At 40.3% G+C, this 21907-nt stretch overlaps 1 protein-coding gene across 3 annotated transcripts; it reads left to right on the top strand.

Annotated features, from left to right (window-relative positions):
* Positions 1 to 358: 358 nt before the first annotated feature.
* On the top strand, positions 359 to 20789 carry GLT8D1 (glycosyltransferase 8 domain containing 1). Of its 3 annotated transcripts, none has more exons than XM_075183098.1 (10): positions 359 to 496; positions 1182 to 1238; positions 1867 to 1965; positions 2951 to 3167; positions 4407 to 4512; positions 4614 to 4698; positions 5600 to 5712; positions 8860 to 9026; positions 14475 to 14587; positions 15645 to 20789. In XM_075183098.1, the coding sequence occupies exons 2-10, from the start codon at positions 1223 to 1225 to the stop codon at positions 15833 to 15835; spliced, it is 1107 nt and encodes a 368-aa protein (XP_075039199.1). In that variant the 5' UTR covers positions 359 to 496; positions 1182 to 1222; the 3' UTR covers positions 15836 to 20789. The 3 variants fall into 3 exon arrangements, with proteins under 3 accessions (XP_075039199.1, XP_075039198.1, XP_075039197.1); XM_075183097.1 differs by having other exon boundaries at positions 359 to 500; XM_075183096.1 differs by having other exon boundaries at positions 359 to 514.
* Positions 20790 to 21907: the final 1118 nt, after the last annotated feature.

Genomic DNA, 21907 nt, shown 5'->3' with positions numbered 1-21907 from the left:
CTACTTTTTACAATACCTAAACCACAGAATAACGACAATCTATACTGCAAAAGTATACACACAATCATTGATGAGACCCCAAGTCTTAGGTGTCTGCAGTACTGGGGGAGACGGGGCTTCTTCGGTCCGCCATGTCTCTTAAGGGCAAATACACCCTTGAAATTAGTAAAACATTACAGATTACATTGATGGAATGAGCTAAGAAATAACCAGAATGTTTAGTATTTTGAAACACATTTGTAGTACTAAGATTTCGTACTTCAGTTCATAGTTTGGGACAGAGCTGCCCTGTTAAAGATGTAGATCGGTGCCTCAGTCACGTGATTCTCCTGTTTCTCCCTGATCATGTGCTTAGAGTTGTCTTGATCATGTGACGGGAGTGGGGGTGTGTCCAGCTTGTGGCTTAGAACAGATGTTGAGTTGGCAATTTGGCTTCATGTAGATCTATGCTGGGAGGTGGAACCTTTCTGCGCTCAGCGAGTGTCCTGTATATACAGTATGTATGTACATAACGGTATATTTATTTAATCATCTATTTACGCCGACAGTGTCTCTTCTCCATATTACGTCCATATGCAGTATTATTATATGTTTCTTCCAATACTGTTACCCTTCCTCTAACTCGTGGTCGGCTACCAAGTTAATATTGGGAATTGTTTTGCATAACTACATTCTAATGTTTTCAATGTATTACACTATATTTTAGAATCGTGATCTTCTGTGCATTGAGTGAGAAGTTCCTGTAAAGTGTAATTGATTACATTACATGACATGCATTCAATGGTAAACCGAGATCTAGTTAATAAAAGCCTGTGTTCATCTCTTCCCTGACCCACTTTTAGTTCTGAACTACCTGTACATTGATAAACAATGTGCCAGTGTATTTGATATTTTGTGCATGCTTCATGAACTGGGAACTTTTCACGTGAATGGATCTGAGGAGCTATGATCATATACTGGGTGTTTGGAATCTTTTTTTGCACATCTCTTTTGCCTAGTATGATTTGCCAATCTGCTCTTGGCAAATCAAAGTGAGCAGACTTTTTTTTTATTGTTTCCATAAAAATAATATGAAAATGTTTTCATTATGACCACATTGATAAAGTCCTGGAGTTGGGCCACATTTATGTTATATAATTGAAAAGGGTAATACACTCTCAGCAGAGTTTCTTTTGTTGCAGATTGGAAAAGTTGTCACAAACTAACCAAGATAAATGAAAAAATGACATGTCGCAAAGGTAAAAAAAAAAAAAAAAAATTAAATAACTTAAATTGCTTTCAGTAAATTTTATTATATAGATTGATAGTGGAAGGTCTTAATTTGGAATTGTTTAAAAAAAAAAAAAATGAAGCAAAAGATTACTGAGTTTTTAATGGCAGTTTAACCATATTATTTAATTTTATTTTTAATCATATTTTTGTTTGACCAAACATTAACACACACTGTTTACCAAGACTATTATGTTGGTAAAATCTTAATTTTTCTAATGTCTGTTTTAAAAATGCAATGCTAATTTTGTTACATTACTTAAAAATGTTAATGTTAGTATTGCCTGCCACTGCCTGTTTGGGATTATATATTAGCTCTAGGTAACAATGTTCTCTAACAGGTAAGAGTAGTGATGAGTGTAGAGAACAGTGCATGTAGATGTGATATAGAGATGTGAAACATGGTGGGATTGAAATGTAATATTTATTATTGGAGTCAAAACAGAAATATTATTGCTTGACAACCTGTTTATATTTGGAGAAAGCACAGTTTAGTCAAGCTTATTAGATCATACACATTTTGGCAGGCTCCATATCCATCATCTGTGGTGAGTTTACCACTTTTCTAATTCACAACTGTGTATTTCTATTTTTCAGTGAATATCGTAATAATCTTGCTGGCAGCAGTGGTATTCCTCCTCATCCTGCACCACAATCTACTGGGCCTGAGCGATTTCTTGAAAAGGCAAAGTTCAGGTGATTGGAGTTTTCAGGAACTTACTTATCTGTCAACATTTGTCCAAGAACTAAGGGCCTGATTCATTAAGGATCTTAAATGAAAAGGATCCTTATTTCAGTCTCCTGGACAAAACCATGTTACAATGCAAGGGGTGCAAATTAGTCTTCTCTTTTGCACATAAGTTAAATACTGACATTTTTTTCATGTAACACACACATATCAAGTTTAGATTTCAGTGTACAAATAAGCTATCAAGTGTTTGTGTGTTACATGAAAAAACAGTCAGTATTTAACTTATGTGCAAAACAGAACACTCATTGCACCCCTTGCATTTAACATGGTTTTGTCCAGGAGACTGAAATAAGGATCTTCTTCATTTAAGATCCTTAATGAATCGGGCCCTAAAATACCACCGCCAGTTTCATGGAAACCGGTGTGACTTTGCTTTAAATGATTTCACCAAGACTTTGCAATTCTTACCTACACGTTAAGTCACATATAAAGCCATATTCACATAAGAAGGTTTATTTATGTGATGAAATCTGACATGCAACCATTCTTTTAAAATGAAAAGATCTTCCTTGAATTTGGCAGATGATTCGTAGCCTTCTCTGAAGAATGGACTTTGAAATGTCTTAAATTGTAGTCAAATGATCTTTCTTGAATTTAGTGCAATGACTATGGTTTTCATAATATGCATCTTTTCAGCATAACGTAAAGCTAACATACATTTTTGGCCATATATATGAAAAATAATGGTAAATTTGACAGAGATGCGGTATGCAAGTAGTCCTTGCTAAACATGCACGTGTACGATCATTGAAACTGGCAGAAAGTATATGTAAAAGATAAAAGAAAACTCTTTCATGACTGGTAACCTATATTTTTGCTACTTTAATGAATGTGACTGATAATCTTACCACAATGTATATGATCTTTTTCACAAGTTTTCCATTTGTTCATTCAAAACAATATTTACACGTGTGGACTTTCCCCCTCCAGATTCCAGTCCTTTGTTATTTCAGCATGTTGATTTCCTACCGGAGGCTCCTGAGAGTGTATCTGATGAGAGGAATAGTGTGGAGGTTCCTGTGGTTATCACCGCTGTGGAAAGTAGACTTGGAGGGGTCATAACTGCGATAAATAGTATTTCCAGCAACACAAAGTCCAATGTCGTCTTCTACATTGTCACCATGAATGATACCAAGGAACATTTGAGGTATTTCGCTACTGGAAATGTGGGATAGGGCTGTTATATTTATTAGACATCTGCTACTGTTATTGCTTGTCAGAGGTAAATTACTGTTTGCAGTCTAAACCCAGCAACCACAATAACTGATGCAGTTTTGAATTTAGACAGATATCGGGTGATTTACCAGCCAAGGCGCATTTTGCTATTCATAACAAGAACTGAGCATATATTTATATATACTCCAAAACCTCATACATTAGTTCTGCCCCCACAGAATTCTCTTCTGGTACTAAAAAAAAAATCCAATTATTAGCTTTCCCTCTAGGTATCTGCAGAACATCGCTCTATTCCAATTACCCCTTGGCAGATACAGCAGTGGCAGAACTACCATTGGTGCAGCAGGGCCCATGAAGATAATGGGGCCTGCTGCATGCAAAACTAGCAAGCTGTGGGCCCTGGTTCCCTCCTCCCTGCTTCCTTGCGCCGGGGTCCACAGCTTGCTAGTTCCACCTCTGGCATACAGCTTTATATAATGTGGAGTGTCTTATTCTTAAGAGCCAGCAATAGCCCCAAAACTGGACTTCTTTTTACCCTTTTCTGATATCTGTAGTTATTAAGGGGCCTGTTTATTAATTAATTGGGTTTTATCTTGTTATGTTCATCCCAGCGATGACAAATGATTTATTGTAAGCATTAAAAAGCATCATCCCGGGACAGAGCATCTGATAGGAGGCTGTCTTGTCAATGAATTCACTTACCTGAAAATTCCTATTGTCTGTCTCTCCTGTCCAGTCACTATCACAAAGTGGCTTTGTGCATTTGTGACCTAAAGTCACGCATGCGCAGAGACATGTTGCGATAGTGATTGAAGGGGAGAGTAGGTAAACTGCGGTGAGAGACCCGAAGATCCCTCTACCTCAATGCTCTCCCTGTAGGATTGATTGGCTAATGCTTAGCTTTTCAGAACTTGTTCAAATTGCTCAGATCACAGTCCCATTAGAGTATTATGTGGAAAAAGCAGTTTCCACATAGTTTAGGGATTCATAAATAAGCTCTTAAGAGATCTCCCAAAAACTCTCACAGACTCAGCCTATGTATGTTAGCATTTTTCTAATATATACCACCAGGATGGACTGTTTACTGTGGTTTCTTTCCATCATGAAAGCAAAATCAAATTCAGAATTTCTCATTTTCTCCTGTATAATTTCATGAAGATTTTAATTTACATTTGACTTTTTTTTTTTTTTCTTCCTTTCGTCTTTATAGGACCTGGCTTAGTGACACTAAGCTTAAAAGTGTCAAGTATAAAATTCTAGACTTTAATCCTCAGGTCCTTGATGGGAAAGTTCGAGTTGAAGTGGGTGTGAAACCTGTAAGTAAATGTTCACAATGTATTACTGTACTATACTTTAATATATGTTTATAAAGTGCTCCGCTTAGATCATTACATCATTTTTCATCTTCTCATTCTAGTTAACATTTGCAAGATTCTACCTCCCCGAATTGGTCCCTGGAGTAGAGAAAATCATTTATCTTGATGATGATATCATTGTGCAAGGTATCCCACCTAGTATGATTATAACTGGGCTATTGTATAGACACAGGAGTGCATTTATTAAAAAAAATAAGTTCTTATTCTTTGTTATTAGCAAAATAAATATATCACACATGAGGTAAACAGTGCAAAAACCTGTCATTTAGCGCCCATTATTTGTGAATATTTTAATAATGCCGGAGCACGCTAAGGACCTACTAATCACAATAAAAAACATTTGTGTATTAGATTCTCTAATATAGCTATATAATATCTAAAGCAAACATGAGGGCAATGCTCATTTTGATTAAATTGTAAATGTCTGTTTACAGCGACAAGGTGACCTCAATCCATACTTGTCAACTCCTGAATTCCGGATAGGTGTCACGGACTCCTGGAAGAGTAGGCAATTCTTCCACATCCTGCCCACTTCCTAGAGAAGTGGGCGAGATGGGGACCTCCATGATGCAATTAGTCGGGAATCACTTCATCTAGTCCCTGTCCCCACAGTGAAATGATGTTATCACAGCATTGGGTTGTGGGGAGCGGTGCCAAAATGACACAGATCGCATTGCTCCACCACCCTCTGTAATTGTGCTTTACAGTCCCCTCAAGGAGATCCCGGAGGGGACAATAAAAAGTTGGCACGTATGCCTCATTCAGATGGGTACCTACACTGATCATTTCTGTAACAGGGTAAATACCTTTCACTGTTGTATATGCTACAGGTTATAGATAATGTATTGTGCTTTTTTAAACTCCATTGAACAAAATGTCTTTGACCAAAGATTACTATCAACACAAGCCTCACTTTTCCATTTGTTTCTGGAATTTTGATGTAAATTGATTGTATAAGCAAAGAATCCCTCCACACCTGCTTTAACTAAACTTTATGAATTTAATAGAAAAATTATATTCTCTATAGGTGACATTCTAGAACTCTACAAAACCCCAATAAAAGTGGGATATGCTGCAGCATTCTCTGAAGATTGTGATTCAGTTACATCAAAATACCTTGTCAGAGGCGCCGGAAATCAGGTATGACCATGTTTCCTAGAATAATCGATTGATGAGATTCTATATATACACCGATCAGCCACAACATTAAAACCACCTGCCTAATATTGTGTTGTTCCCCTTCGTGCCGCCAAAACAGCTGTGGCGCGTCAAGACATGGACTCCATAAGATCTCCGAAAGTGTCTGGCACCAAGACGTTAGCAGCAGATCCTTTAAGTCCTGTAAGTTGCAAGGTGGGGCCTACATGGCTCTGACTTGTTTTTTCAGCCCATCCCACAGATGCTCAATTGGATTGCAATCTGGGGAATTTGGAGGCCAAGTCAACACCTTGAACTCTTTTTGTCATGTTCCTTAAACCATTACTGAACAATATTTTCAGTTGGCAGGGCTCATTATCCTGCTGAAACATGACACTGCCATCAGGGAATACCGTTGCCATGAAGGGGTGCACTTGGTCTACAAAGTAACATTCACATGAATGCCAGGACCCAATGTTTACCAGCAGAACTTTGTCCAGAGCATCTCCCTGCCCCCGCCGGCTTGCCTTCTTCCCATAGTGCATCCCAGTGCCATCTCTTCCCCAGGTGAACAATGCACAGTCATCTGGCTGTCTACATGATGTAAAAGAGAATATGATTCATCAGACCAGGTCACATTCTTCCATTGGTCTATGATCCAGTTCTTTCACTCATGTGCCAATTGTAGGCACTTTCAGTGGTGTACAGTGGTCAGCATGGGCACTCTTAACTAGTCTACGGCTACCCCCATAAACAGCAAGCTGCGATACACTGTGTGTTCTGATACCTTTCTATCATAGCCAGCATTAAATTTTCAGCAATTTGTGCTACAGTAGCTCTTTATATGTGCTAACCTTCGCTCCCCTCAGGCATCAGTGAGCCTTGGGGACCCGTGAACACTGGTTCACCGATTTGTCCCTCTTTGGATCACTTTTGGTCGGTACTAGCCACAGCATACACAGTCATCTATCAATCACAATTTGACCATTGTCGAACTCGCTCATATCCTTACGCCTGCCCGTTTTTCCTGCTTCCAACACATTAACTTCAAGAACTGGCTGTACTTGCTGCCTAATATATCCCATCCCTTGTCAAGTGTCATTGTAACGAGATAATTAATGTTATTCATGTCACTCGTTAGTGGTTTTAATGTTTGGCTAATTGGTGTATGTCTGTGTGCATGGTACATTAAAAAATTTAAAAGTTGCAATATAACTCAAGGGCTATATGGTAGCGTCCTAGATTATTCCTTTTTTAACCCATTACTTGAAAATGTTTTTCTAAATCTGTGTAGATTAACCCCTTAACTATTGTACATGGTTAGCGTTGTTGCCACATAATTCTGTGGTCATAGGTTAAATTCCAACCAGGACACTAATTTTCTGCAGCCTGTATGCTCTCCCATTGTCTGTGTGGGCTTCCTTCCACAATTTACCTGAATCTATAAATGCAGCCTGGCATAGGCTGCATTTATAGATTCTGGAACATCCTGTTATTAAGGGGATGTCTTAGTGAAGTCACAGGATTTGCCTTTATGGCTAAAGCACCATGCAATCCACATTACCACATGATCACTGTATGCTGCAATTGTAAGGCCAGAAATGAAAATAAACTGCTCCTCGCCTCAAGGCTGGGCCCCCAAGCTGTCATTGACAGTGCTTGGCTGCCATCTTTAATGGCTGTTTTACACGTATGTTCAAAATGTATGAATCTAGATTCACTAACTTATTTCACGTTAATTATAATCTCATATTTTTGTAGTTGGGTTCACTCTTCCATATTTGGTAGTTTCATGTACCTTTTTATGTTTGGTAGTTCTGTGTACCATTCTGTAGTTGTTTTATGTACATCTTGTTCAATAAGAGTATTCGTTATTTAATTGTTTAATTAAAACCCATAAAATTATTGTGGATGTGGTTTGTTTCACCCACTAAGGGGATTACAAATGCCAATGAAATGTTACAATAATCACTTGCCAACTAATATGAGATGACGATTAGCGAGCAGTCTACTAAAGAGTAGAATACTTAGCGTGGGATTTAGAGCTGAATGTAGGTTTACATATTTGCACCTGCATAAAAATGTACAGATGCAAGTTAAATATGCGCTCACATATTTAGAGTTGCCCTGTGGAGGTGCACCCATAGGTGCATCTCCACTATATACATGTATGTAACTGATGCACAAGTTAAAACTTACATGCCAAGTGTAAAACTTGCACCCACTTAGGTGTAGGTTACTGTATTGCACTTGCTGGTGGCCGCACCTGATCTGTCTCTTGAAGTGCAAGGGATGGTAGTATTAGATCCATGCATCTCAAATACTGGGGCAATTTGTGCACATGCGCAGTGAGACAAATAATTATGATGTGCATATGCGCTTGCCTTCCACTCTATATTACCCCCTTAGTTATTTAAGATGGTGTTTTAGGAACAAAGGATTGTATTGCCACCTTATAGGTCACTAGTGAGACCTCACTTCAAGTCTTGTGTACAGTTCTGTAACATTCGCTCCATAAAGGCATTAATAAAATAGAATAATTTCCGAAATATTTAAATGTTTGTGTTTAGCACATGGGCTACATAAGAAAACATGAAAGAATTCAAGATCTTATAGGATAATTCCACTTTCAAACAAGTGCAATATATTTTGACATTAATATTTGCCAATACAGCTTAGAACCTATGAGCTTTAATTTATTATGCCTGTGGCATAATATTGAGTTTGGTTCCTCTGGAAACAGATACTGCTATGAAGTGGTGGGGCTGTTTGTTCTGTCACTTCAAATTGGATTTTGTGTTAGAAAATAAATGCATTATAGAGTAAGCAACTGGAACTTCCTGGAGGGATTGCTATGGAGCGCATATTAGTAGGCAGTACAGATGTACTTTATTTAATTGTGTATGTTTTTAATTAATTTATGGTTAAATAAGATTTAAACATTGGTGCACTAGAAGACATGTTTCCTTTAGCACCATCTCGTCTAAATTTTGTGTTACCTTCTCTGCAGGTGTTAGCTTTGTACATAATTTAATCACTATCTGATGCAAGCAGGCTACATGCAGCTTGATCTTGTCACAGGGGGCAGAAAGATAGTATTATTGTTGGATTCATATATGCACACACATAAAATGATGCTTTGTTTTTCAGTATAATTACATTGGATATTTTGACTACAAGAAAGAAACAATTCGGAAGCTGGGCATGAAAGCTAATACCTGCTCGTTCAATCCCGGTGTCTTTGTAGCGAATCTTACTGAGTGGAAGAGGCAGAACATTACCAGGCAACTTGAGAAATGGATGGAACTGGATATGTTGTGAGTACATTGTCTTGGTGTATTGTGTGCTCTCATCTCCTGGATTCACTATATAGTCAACACCCAGTAATCCATAACCATTTGCTTCTGGTCCCAAATTGATGGAACAAATGAGATCTCAATGCCTTTTCCAATGGCTCTGGATATGAATGAAGTTACTTTATTACACTGGGTCACTGTCATCATTTTGTTTGTTTTTTTGTTTTGTTTGTGCGAAGTCTAATCTTTACTGAGACACCAAATTATAATTCTAAGAAACTAGGGCCTGATTCATTAAGGTTCTTAAATGAAGAGGATTCTCATTTCAGTCTCCTGGACAAAACCATGTTACAATGGAAGGGGTGCAAATAAGTGTTCTGTTTTACACATAAGTTAAATACTGACTGTTTTTTCATGTAACACACAAATATCAACTTTAAATTTCAGTGTACAAATAAGCTATCAAATATTTGTGTGTTACATGAAAAAACAGTCAGTAGTTAACTTATGTGTAATACAGAACACTTATTTGCACCCCTTCCATTGTAACATGGTTTTGTCCAGGAGACTGAAATGAGTATCCTCTTCATTTGAGATCCTTAATGAATCAGGCCCCTAGTTCTCATTTTCAGTAAGATGTCATTAACCATATTAGTGTGGATGTTTTTAACAATGTTCCATAGTGCGCACTATATAAACAAAAGCAACTTCCTTAAGTGCTCCACAGAAAAACAGGATGCAAACTGTCAACACTTATGAGTGCCACCACACTCAGAATATATAGTTGTAACAAAATAGTTAGGTGCTGGACCTGGTGCTCTTCTTATATACAGCAAAAGGTCTGCATTATCCAACAAAATAAAAATAACAGGAGGTTGAGCATTTTTTGTTAACCTACAGCTGTGCTATATAGTTTGAAATGAATATATGTATAGCTGTAGCTGAATAAGACACTGAGAGCAGGTGTACAGCTGTAGCTGAATAAGACACTGAGAGCAGGTGTACAGCTGTAGCTGAATAAGACACTGAGAGCAGGTGTACAGCTGTAGCTGAATAAGACACTGAGAGCAGGTGTACAGCTGTAGCTGAATAAGACACTGAGAGCAGGTGTACAGCTGTAGCTGAATAAGACACTGAGAGCAGGTGTACAGCTGTAGCTGAATAAGACACTGAGAGCAGGTGTACAGCTGTAGCTGAATAAGACACTGAGAGCAGGTGTACAGCTGTAGCTGAATAAGACACTGAGAGCAGGCGTACAGCTGTAGCTGAATGAGACACTGAGAGCAGGCGTACAGCTGTAGCTGAATGAGACACTGAGAGCAGGCGTACAGCTGTAGCTGAATGAGACACTGAGAGAAGGCGTACAGCTGCAGTTGAAAGAGACACTGAGAGAAGGCGTACAGCTGCAGTTGAAAGAGACACTGAGAGAAGGCGTACAGCTGCAGTTGAAAGAGACACTGAGAGAAGGCGTACAGCTGTAGCTGAAAGACACTGAGAGAAGGCGTACAGTTGTAGTTGAAAAAGACACTGAGAGAAGGCGTACAGCTGTAGCTGAGACACTGAGAGAAGGCATACAGCTGCAGTTGAAAGAGACACTGGGAGAAGGCGTACAGCTGCAGCTGAAAGAGACACTGAGAGAAGGCGTACAGCTGCAGCTGAGACACTGAGAGAAGGCGTACAGCTGCAGCTGAGACACTGAGAGAAGGCATACAGCTGCAGTTGAAAGAGACACTGAGAGAAGGCGTGCAGCTGAAAGACACTGAGAGAAGGCATACAGCTGCAGCTGAAAAAGACACTGAGAGAAGGCATACAGCTGCAGCTGAAAAAGACACTGAGGAATGCGTACAGCTGCAGCTGAAAGACACTGAGAGAAGGCGTACAGCTGTAGTTGAAAAAGACACTGAGAGAAGGCGTACAGCTGCAGCTGAAAGAGACACTGAGAGAAGGCGTGCAGCTGAAAGACACTGAGAGAAGGCGTACAGCTGCAGCTGAAAGAGACACTGAGAGGAGTACAGCTGCAGCTGAAAGAGACACTGAGAGAAGGCATACAGCTGCAGCTGAAAAAGACACTGAGAGAATGCGTACAGCTGTAGCTGAAAGACACTGAGAGAAGGCGTACAGCTGTAGCTGAAAGACACTGAGAGAAGGTGTACAGCTGTAGTTGAAAAAGACACTGAGAGAAGGCGTGCAGCTGAAAGAGACACTGAGAGAAGGCGTGCAGCTGAAAGACACTGAGAGAAGGCGTACAGCTGCAGCTGAAAGAGACACTGAGAGAAGGCGTACAGCTGCAGCTGAAAGAGACACTGAGAGGAGTGCAGCTGAAAGAGACACTGAGAGAAGGCATACAGCTGCAGCTGAAAAAGACACTGAGAGAATGCGTACAGCTGTAGCTGAAAGACACTGAGAGAAGGCGTACAGCTGTAGCTGAAAGACACTGAGAGAAGGTGTACAGCTGTAGCTGAAAAAGACACTGAGAGAAGGCGTACAGCTGTAGTTGAAAAAGACACTGAGAGAAGGCGTACAGCTGTAGCTGAGACACTGAGAGAAGGCGTACAGCTGCAGCTGAAAGAGACACTGAGATAAGGCGTACAGTTGTAGTTGAAAAAGACACTGAGAGAAGGCGTACAGCTGTAGCTGAGACACTGAGAGAAGGCGTACAGCTGCAGCTGAAAGAGACACATAGAGAAGGCGTACAGTTGTAGTTGAAAAAGACACTGAGAGAAGGCGTACAGCTGTAGCTGAGACACTGAGAGAAGGCATACAGCTGCAGTTGAAAGAGACACTGAGAGAAGGCGTGCAGCTGAAAGAGACACTGAGAGAAGGCGTGCAGCTGAAAGACACTGAGAGAAGGCGTACAGCTGCAGCTGAAAAGGACACTGAGAGAAGGCGTACAGCTGCAGCTGAAAGAGACACTGAGAGAAGGCGTGCAGCTGAAAGACATTGAGAGAAGGCGTACAGCTGCAGCTGAAAGAGACACTGAGAGAAGGCGTACAGCTGCAGCTGAAAGAGACACTGAGAGAAGGCGTACAGCTGCAGCTGAAAGAGACACTGAGAGAAGGCGTACAGCTGCAGCTGAAAGAGACACTGAGAGAAGGCATACAGCTGCAGCTGAAAAAGACACTGAGAGAATGCGTACAGCTGTAGCTGAAAGACACTGAGAGAAGGCGTACAGCTGTAGCTGAAAGACACTGAGAGAAGGTGTACAGCTGTAGCTGAAAAAGACACTGAGAGAAGGCGTACAGCTGTAGTTGAAAAAGACACTGAGAGAAGGCGTACAGCTGTAGCTGAAAGAGACACTGAGAGAAGGCATACAGCTGCAGCTGAAAAAGACACTGAGAGAATGCGTACAGCTGCAGCTGAAAGACACTGAGAGAAGGTGTACAGCTGTAGTTGAAAAAGACACTGAGAGAAGGCGTACAGCTGTAGTTGAAAAAGACACTGAGAGAAGGCGTACAGCTGCAGCTGAAAGAGACACTGAGAGAAGGCGTGCAGCTGAAAGAGACACTGAGAGAAGGCGTGCAGCTGAAAGAGACACTGAGAGAAGGCGTACAGCTGCAGCTGAAAGAGACACTGAGAGAAGGCGTACAGCTGCAGCTGAAAGAGACACTGAGAGAAGGCGTACAGCTGCAGCTGAAAGAGACACTGAGAGAAGGCGTAGAGCTGCAGCTGAAAGAGACACTGAGAGAAGGCGTACAGCTGCAGCTGAAAGAGACACTGAGAGGAGTACAGCTGCAGCTGAAAGAGACACTGAGAGAAGGCATACAGCTGCAGCTGAAAAAGACACTGAGAGAATGCGTACAGCTGTAGCTGAAAGACACTGAGAGAAGGCGTACAGCTGTAGCTGAAAGACACTGAGAGAAGGCGTACAGCTGTAGTTGAAAAAGACACTGAGAGAAGGCGTACAGCTGCAGCTGAAAGAGACACTGAGAGAAGGCGTGCAGCTGAAAGACACAGAGAAGGCGTACAGCTGCAGCTGAAAGAGACACTGAGAGAAGGCGTACAGCTGTAGCTAAAAAAGACACAGAGAAGGCATACAGCTGCAGTTGAAAGAGACACTGAGAGAAGGCATATAGCTGTAGCTGAAAAAGACACTGAGAGAAGGCGTACAGCTGCAGTTGAAAGAGACACTGAGAGAAGGCGTACAGCTGTAGTTGAAAAAGACACTGAGAGAAGGCGTACAGCTGCAGCTGAAAGAGACACTGAGAGAAGGCGTGCAGCTGAAAGACACAGAGAAGGCGTACAGCTGCAGCTGAAAGAGACACTGAGAGAAGGCGTACAGCTGCAGCTGAAAGAGACACTGAGAGGAGTACAGCTGCAGCTGAAAGAGACACTGAGAGAAGGCATACAGCTGCAGCTGAAAAAGACACTGAGAGAATGCGTACAGCTGTAGCTGAAAGACACTGAGAGAAGGCATACAGCTGCAGCTGAAAAAGACACTGAGAGAATGCGTACAGCTGTAGCTGAAAGACACTGAGAGAAGGCGTACAGCTGTAGCTGAAAGACACTGAGAGAAGGTGTACAGCTGTAGCTGAAAGACACTGAGAGAAGGTGTACAGCTGTAGCTGAAAGACACTGAGAGAAGGTGTACAGCTGTAGCTGAAAAAGACACTGAGAGAAGGCGTACAGCTGTAGCTGAAAAAGACACTGAGAGAAGGCGTACAGCTGTAGCTGAAAAAGACACAGAGAAGGCATACAGCTGCAGTTGAAAGAGACACTGAGAGAAGGAGTACAGCTGCAGTTGAAAGAGACACTGAGAGGAGTACAGCTGCAGTTGAAAGAGACACTGAGAGAAGGAGTACAGCTGCAGCTGAAAGAGACACTGAGAGAAGGAGTACAGCTGCAGCTGAAAGACACTGAGAGAAGGCGTACAGCTGCAGCTGAAAGACACTGAGAGAAGGCGTACAGCTGCAGCTGAAAGAGACACTGAGAGAAGGCGTACAGCTGCAGTTGAAAGAGACACTGAGAGAAGGCGTACAGCTGCAGTTGAAAGAGACACTGAGAGAAGGCGTACAGCTGCAGTTGAAAGAGACACTGAGAGAAGGCGTACAGCTGCAGTTGAAAGAGACACTGAGAGAAGGCGTACAGCTGCAGTTGAAAGAGACACTGAGAGAAGGCGTACAGCTGCAGCTGAAAGAGACACTGAGAGAAGGCGTACAGTTGCAGCTGAAAAGGACACTGAGACTGTAAATGTATCTAGATCAGTAAGGCAATGTGTATACTGCTGTACTTCAGTAAAATGCAGCACATGTACAGTTGTCGATTAATAAATGTAAAAGTAAGTCTGTGCATCTATAATTCGGTAAAACAGTGGGATTGTGGGTACAGTTGTTGTTTAGTAGGACCAGATGTAAATTTCACGGGTGTCATTCGATGTTCACAACCCAGTTTTCCTATCAGAAATTCAGCCTTAAGTAAAACGGTGAGAGTTGTACATTAAGATGTTGACATAAGTTGTTTCTCTGCTTTCAGGGAAGAACTATACAGTAAGACCTTGGCTGGCAGTATCACAGCGCCTCCACTTCTCATTGTTTTCTACAAATTGCACTCTAGTATTGATCCAATGTGGCACATCAGACACTTAGGTAAGTACTACTATCTGAACACTAGAAGGGGAGTGTTCACAGTATGTGATGGTGTTTCTTCAAGATAGTTTGGTAGATATTGGCAAATTAAGACCGTGTTAAACCCTAAGGCCACCTATTTTTCTGTTCTGTCCTTTCATTCACTGCCGCACTCGTATTCCATCTTGTTTTATCTAGATCCTCACTGAATCACAAGCAGAAGCTACTATGGTGACCTTAAGCTTAATCACACAGTGGGTAATCAGACCAACAGTCGCCTGGCTTCATATTATACTATTACATCCACAAATTCCATCTCTTGCTTGGACAATGTTCCTACAAATACAGGGTGATTCAAAAGTCGCAGTACACCCTTTTATTTCAAAAACTCTACAGGAAATTGGGAAACCTGTATACTCCAGTAAGGTATGGGTGACGTGGTCTATCTTTTACGGTATGTACCAAACATGGGCGCCATCTTGAAATCGGCCAATCGGCCCAATTCCTGTAGAGTTTTTGAAATAAAAGGGTGGACTGCGACTTTTGAATCACCCTGTACATAATTGTACCAACAAGATTGTATCAAAGGATGCCCATCACTTACACACAGTAGACTAAGCCGTTGTGTTGGCTAGGCCCTGGAAAACGGCTGCATCTGTACTTTTTATAACCCTCCACCAGTGCCTGTAAAATTCATTAAAGGGGGTAAAATTGAATTCACAGAGGCAAATCAACTTTGCAGACATTCTTGTACTATGTATTCATAGCAGTCCTCATTTATTTTGTGGGGAAGTTCCTCAGTCGTAAATACACTTCCAGAGTAAGTTGTAAGGGCCTACGCCAAAGCATACGCCAGCTTTGTGAATTCTAAGAAAAATGTAGGAATTTACCATCACAAGAATTACCCTTAGCACTTGCAAGTAATGAGCTTTACATGGACATTATAGACATTTGTATAGATATTATAGAAGACTGGCAATTTTTTATTTCTATGCAGGATTCCTATCTCTTCTTTACTTAGAATAGAGGAACATTCCTCCTATCTGTATTTAATGCCAATGACTTAACTTTGTTAAAGGTTCCAGTACTGGGAAGCGTTATTCTCTTCAGTTTGTGAATGCTGCTAGACTCCTCCATTGGAATGGACATTTTAAACCATGGGGACGAACAGCCTCATACTCTGAGATTTGGGAGAAGTGGTACGTTCCTGACCCTACTGGGAAATTTTCCCCCATCAGGAGACACGCAGAGGCTGATGGAGTCATGTGAAGGATGATGACCAGTCTGGGAATATTATGAACTCTTAATACAGGACTATGCCACAAAGCAATGAAGAGCAGTATTTTCTCAGGAATCTGTAGCTATAAAGCTTCCCCCCCCCACATTTTATTTTCATTAGAAAAAAACACTACAGTGTACTTTGGTCCTGCCAATAGTTTCTTAATAACTATATTTTTTTTTTTACAACAGACTTGTTCAAATTTGGCAGAGCATAATATATTCAATATTACTTTTAGAGCCAGGCTGCTTCTTAAAGGAAGATTTTGGGCACCACCTTATTATAAAGGAAAGCCCATTATGATTTTAAAGTCCTGCCATTAGGACACCAACATTTGCGGGGTCTTCTTTCCCAGCACCCAACTTACCACCCAGCCTGGGGATTTTTGATCCTGAGTGGGTGTGTCAGAAGCTGTAAGCTCCAAATTCTTCAAACAATACATATTGGAGAATAGTGCTGGCTAAGTGAGTGCCTCGCAAATTGGATGCATACCGGGGCTTTTACTAGTTTGGGGTGGTGGGATTTTTGTTTGTATAAGATTGTCTAGAGTTCTCCTTTAAGGTTATTTAAACTGGTTTTATTTTGTGTGTTTGCATTGCTGCATATTTATGCACAACAGTGTTATGCTGAATTTTAACTACATAAGTGTCATCAGCAAAGACGTCTTCACAATAGACCATTCAGGTGATCAAATTATGGTTCATAATTCTTTTTTGTTTATAGAGCTGTATCTGTGAATTCTGTTGTTTTATCCAGATCTCTCTGGTAATTCCACTCTGACTGTATGCACAGCACTTAAAAGTCCAAAATGTGGGATGTCTGCATGTATAATTCTCATTGTGTTGAGCTGTGAATGTGGGAGGTGAGGAAATCGATCCCAGAGACGCCTGTATTTTCAGTGTGCTTGCTGTACATTGTATTACTGCCCCGCAAGTACAGCCTATGTCAACTGAGAGGTTTGAACACGTCTTGAAAAATGCTGATGCACAGTTGCTTGGCTTTTGTATATGCTTAGTTAAATGGAAAATCTATTTGTGAATCTGTGGTGACATTAATCGCCATTTGTATAAAGGTCAGTTACTATTTCACTACTAGAATGAGTTACACAATTATGAAAGTGTTTTTTTGGTTGGTTTTTTTTTCACTTTACTCATGTAAAACTTTTGTTCACTGTACTGTACTTTTTAACCACTTTTTTTTTCAATCTGTATCAATTAATTTGTTGTACACAAAATATTATGTCAAGAAGAAAGTGTTAATTCCATGTTCGCTCCCATTTGCCCTGTTTAAAAAGAAATTTGGGTAGAAATGTTTGATCGAAAATGACCTCAATGAGGTAAAACAAATGGAAATACATGTATAAGTAAAGTTTTAGATATTTATACCATTATGGGTAGGAAATGGGCTTCCGTGTACAGTACTTCATGAAACATACTATGTACGCTGCACAGCTGAATAACATCTTTCTGGCCTCTTAAAAGGTACAGCAGCTATGATGGGTGCTCTAGTTTTTACCACTACTGTGGGCTAGGCAATCATAGGGGTAGATTTATCAAGCCTTCTACAAAGGATAATTGGAGCCAGACTAGCTTGCATTTTCTATGTACTAGATAGCTAGAATCTGATGGGTTGCAACTTTTCCTTTTTTAGAATGTTTGATAAATCTACTCTATAGTGCTGAATGATACTGGCCATTCAGATCAGTCGCCTACTGTCTGAAGATTGTGGGGTCATTCAGGACTGTGAGCACTTGTCTACATAATGCACAGAAGTGTTCTTAGCCCAGATTGACCCTAGAAACTTTAGACAGTGTGGATATACCAGGAGCATGTTTACTGTGTCATCGGGTAAATCACTAGGGACCAGCAGAGGGGGATATTGCAAGGGGATAATCATTATGGGCAGCAATTCGAGGAAGATGGGTATCTCTGTGCAATAATATGGCTGGCAGTGGACTACCTCTGTTTGATATATTTGGCAATGGGGATATGTCTAGGTCAGTGTTGGCTAACCTGTGACACTCCAGGTGTTGTGAAACTACAAGTTCCAGCATACCCTTCCAGCAATAAGCTGCTATATATTGGCAAAGCATGCTGGGACTTGTAGTTTCACAACACCTGGAGTGTCACAGGTTAGCCAACACTGGTCTAGGCAATGAGAAATCTGAAATGTTTGGCTAGCAGTGGGGTTGTTGGATGCCTTATGCCCACACATTTTAGGATGAATTCCCATGTTCCTAGTTTAGCAATATCACTCTAATCTAAGCCTTGGTATACAGCTATATATTGAGGTTAGGAAAATGAGGACTCATCCTCCTATTGTGTGCAGTGGATGAGACTTACTGGATTTAATGATAATGTAATTTGCTGTATAGACCATAGCAGCCTTTGCTGGATAGAAGATTGATGATCACGCCCACTTTGGTGCATAGCCACACCCATATTTACATTTTACATGGTGTACACCAAACTAACCATCTATTTCCCCCAAAGTAATCTCTGACTGAATTTTTGCTCACCAGCTTTCAGACCTGCGTATGCTAATGGAGTCTTGAGCTTGTTATGAACTGCATCCCTGTAGGTTCACCTGAATTAAGTATACTTCATTTTATTCAGTCTAGTGGAGGCTGACCACTGAGCATAGTTATTTGCTGAAATATTAACATAGACCATGGGAACATTTTTTATTTATAGTTAAGTATATGTTGTAACATAGAGGGGAAAGAATGATCACCATAACACTCCTACTCCTTTCCATTCACCCCAAGATGTTCCATGATAGAACTCGCCCAATATACTAATAGCTGAGCATGGGCTTTGCATGAAGCGAAGCCAATCCCACCCACTCACTCCCAATCAAGTACTGACGTCCTGCGCATGCTCACTCCACATTAATATAGAGAGCTGTGCATTTACAGGGTGCCCAAGGTGTAGTTGAAGAGTCGTGTCTAGGAGAAGGCAGACTTGAGCCCGGCTGGACTCAGAAGACAGTAGAGCAAAAAAGTTATCTTTAATTCTCCAATGACAAAAATAAACCCTTATTTTAATACAGTATTATTGAAATCAAGATGTTTTGCCAAATAGTTAAAAAGCCTGTATTTCTTGAAATGACCCTGGGGTGCCCGTTCCTTTACCACTCTGAGGCAGGACATTATAAAGAATTTTTTACTGACATTCTTGTTGACTTTTCCATTAAGATACTAACACCCCTATTATGGGAAGTTCCTTATTTGCCATGCCCAGGGTGGAAAGGGCTTAGTCATCTCTCCCCTGTATGTATCCAGGCAAGATGAGAGAGAACACTTTATCTGATGTACCATCTTCATGGTGATGTTTCCACTTGGCCCTCAACCTGCTTCTACCCCCCCCCTCCCCCGACACTCTGGTCTTCGCCACACTGACACATGACCAGCCTTTCCCTCCAGTAATCCCTGTATAAGGACCAAATTGACTACAGAGGAAATATTCTCCCTTTCCTTCTACTCCAGCAATGCTCCCAAAATACCATTTACTGGAAAGAGATGACTTGTATCAGGGTGCTTCTTCTTGCAATCTGCTATTGCAGAACATTGCAGCATTACAATTACTGTCATGGGAAGCAGGAAATGGGCATCGAGTTCTAAAAGCTGGGACATGGCTCCGAGATATTGCGTTACCAGGGAATATTATTACAGCCCAGTTGGTGAGGCCCAGGAGGCCAAAATATTTAGCTTGTCACTTTTTCATAGATAGGGCTAATGGCAGCCTCTTGCAATTGTCACTATTATCGTGACTGTATTCTGGGATTTTGGTTAGTCCTGATAGTAGGTTTCATACAGGTATATGGCATATTTCATACTGATGGGCATTATCGCTGGCATTTATTTTTCTTGCCGAGTATTAAACAATGGCATACTAGATTTTTGTGGGTATTATCTAAGGCATATTATATCTTGATGACCATTGTCAATATGTTATATTTAGTTTGCCCTTGACCATAGTTTCAGAAGTAGCCGACTCTGAGGACTGACATCAGGCCAGAGGAGAGTTGCCGATCTGGTCTAGCCAAGATGCATATTTCAGATGTTGCCAGTTATTTATTATCCTTTATTGACAAATGTACTTAGTTTGTCAAATGATTATTTTCCTATTTTGTTTTGTGTGTTTTATAGGAATTTATTATGTTTCTAAGAAAAAAGAAAAGTAGTAATCAAGCAATGAATTAAACTTGTTTAGAAAAATTGCTACAATTTTATTCATTATGGCTTTGGGCTGAATCAGTGCTGGTATTTGGCTATCCCTTGTGGAGATGCACCTGTTGCTCTGGTTCCAATCAGTTATCGAATCAATATTATGATACTCTCCATTAATCTACACAATAGCCAGTGTCAGTACTGTGTTTATTTTGCACAATATTTCAAGACTTCCCGACCATTTCTTTTGCGCATTACAGTAAACAAAAACAGGTGCTACACTCTGGATATTTTCTGTTACAAAGTATAATTAAGCATCAACTGTAAAAAACATTGACTGTAACAAACACACTTTTTGGGGTACTTAAAATTAAGAGTAGTTTATTAAACAATTCAAAAAGTGTAAACACGCTTAAAGTTAATAGTTAACAATATTGTGTTAGTGTAGTCCTCTCTGGTGTCTGTACTGTGATTACTGAGCTCCGAGGGTACACAGACCAGCTGTCAGGAAGAGGTTTCCTGCATTCCACAAGTTTTTCCGCAGTACTATACGCGTTTCACAAATGAGATGTGCTTCTTCGGTAGGCGGTCATGAGTAATATCATTTGCCAGACATTTTATACTGAAATTCACCAGTAGAGGGCTGGTAACATCTACATTTCATTAGTAATTTGTTGATTTAATGATTATATATGTTTGTAAAAAGAAAAAAAAACATCAAATACTTTATGTTAACATATGTGGAAATAAAGAGTTTTTTTTATGTGGATAAATATTGCATTGCGGTTTTTTATTAAAAAAATATCAATTTCTTCCATAATGATGCATTCAATAATTATATTTTTGTAATAAAAGTTTCAGAATTCTGTGAATATATAAATACATTATTTGAATAATAAAAACATTGCTTGTTAAAAAATAATTCTTATATAATTCATAAAGTTATACATAAGAGGGTCATATTTATTATATGGACATTAAGTATAAAAAGTTTTAAAAAATGTTGAGCATATTGCAGAGGCGAAATGTATTTATATTGGTCATAATATAATATAATTTTATATTATGTAATATATATATTATACTTGCATTAAATCCTTTTTTTCTGAATCTGTTGAGGGAACACTGCAGCATGGCCTATACAGGCTCCTTTTAGGAATTAAAAAAAAAAATCTTAAGTCTTTTCTCCTCCCCTTTTATATCCCGATCCTACAGGTAACTTCGTTTTCCTTTCCCTACTCCATGGCAGCCCTTACAGTGGGTTAATTATCAGCTAGTGTAGACAGGAATAATTTTGTCCCACCTGGCCCCTATATAAGGCAGCTCAGTGTCTTTTCTTCTTGTCTCAGCAGTGTATAGGACAGGTAGTGTAGTGAGTGTTTTTTGTTTTCTTTTTTTATTTTATTCTAGAGGGCTTACCTGGAGGTTTTTATTTTTTGCAATGAAGGACATATCATGAAAGATTGCAGAAAGGAAAGAGACAGGACACCTAGAGGGGGAACACATAGATACCCACAAAGGAGAAACACACATAGGTTAGAAGACTCACACCTACCCGCACATGTTATAGCAGCAAACGCTGTGCGGGAAAGTGACAGTCAGTGCTAGGGGTCAGGTCAAACCTGTAGTCTACAGCCAGTGAGTTTAACTGACAGTCTGAGGGAAGAACCTACAATGATAGTTGACATAGCTGGTAGTAAACAAACTTTTCTTGTAGATACAGGGGCGGCCAGATCAGTGATAACCTCTCCTTTAAATCTACAGGTAACTAGCAAAACTGTTCCAGCTATGGGGGTAACGAAGAGTGTTACATTACCCTTTAACTAAACCCGCAGAAGTTACTATCGGGCCGCTGCATACCAAGCATTCATTTCTCTTGGCTGCAGTGGCT

This window comes from Mixophyes fleayi, chromosome 8 (genome assembly GCF_038048845.1).
Source record: "Mixophyes fleayi isolate aMixFle1 chromosome 8, aMixFle1.hap1, whole genome shotgun sequence".
Lineage (NCBI taxonomy): Eukaryota > Metazoa > Chordata > Amphibia > Anura > Limnodynastidae > Mixophyes > Mixophyes fleayi.
Note: the sequence above shows the minus strand (reverse complement) of the source record. Positions and strands in the feature narration are given on the sequence as shown.

Bases quoted from the DNA above. Each gene is read 5' to 3' on its own strand.
- GLT8D1 (XM_075183096.1), top strand. The intron at 1,239-1,866 runs GTAAAAAAAAAA...TCTATTTTTCAG, and splicing joins AAAAATGACATGTCGCAAAG to TGAATATCGTAATAATCTTG. The intron at 1,966-2,950 runs GTGATTGGAGTT...TTCCCCCTCCAG, and splicing joins CTTGAAAAGGCAAAGTTCAG to ATTCCAGTCCTTTGTTATTT.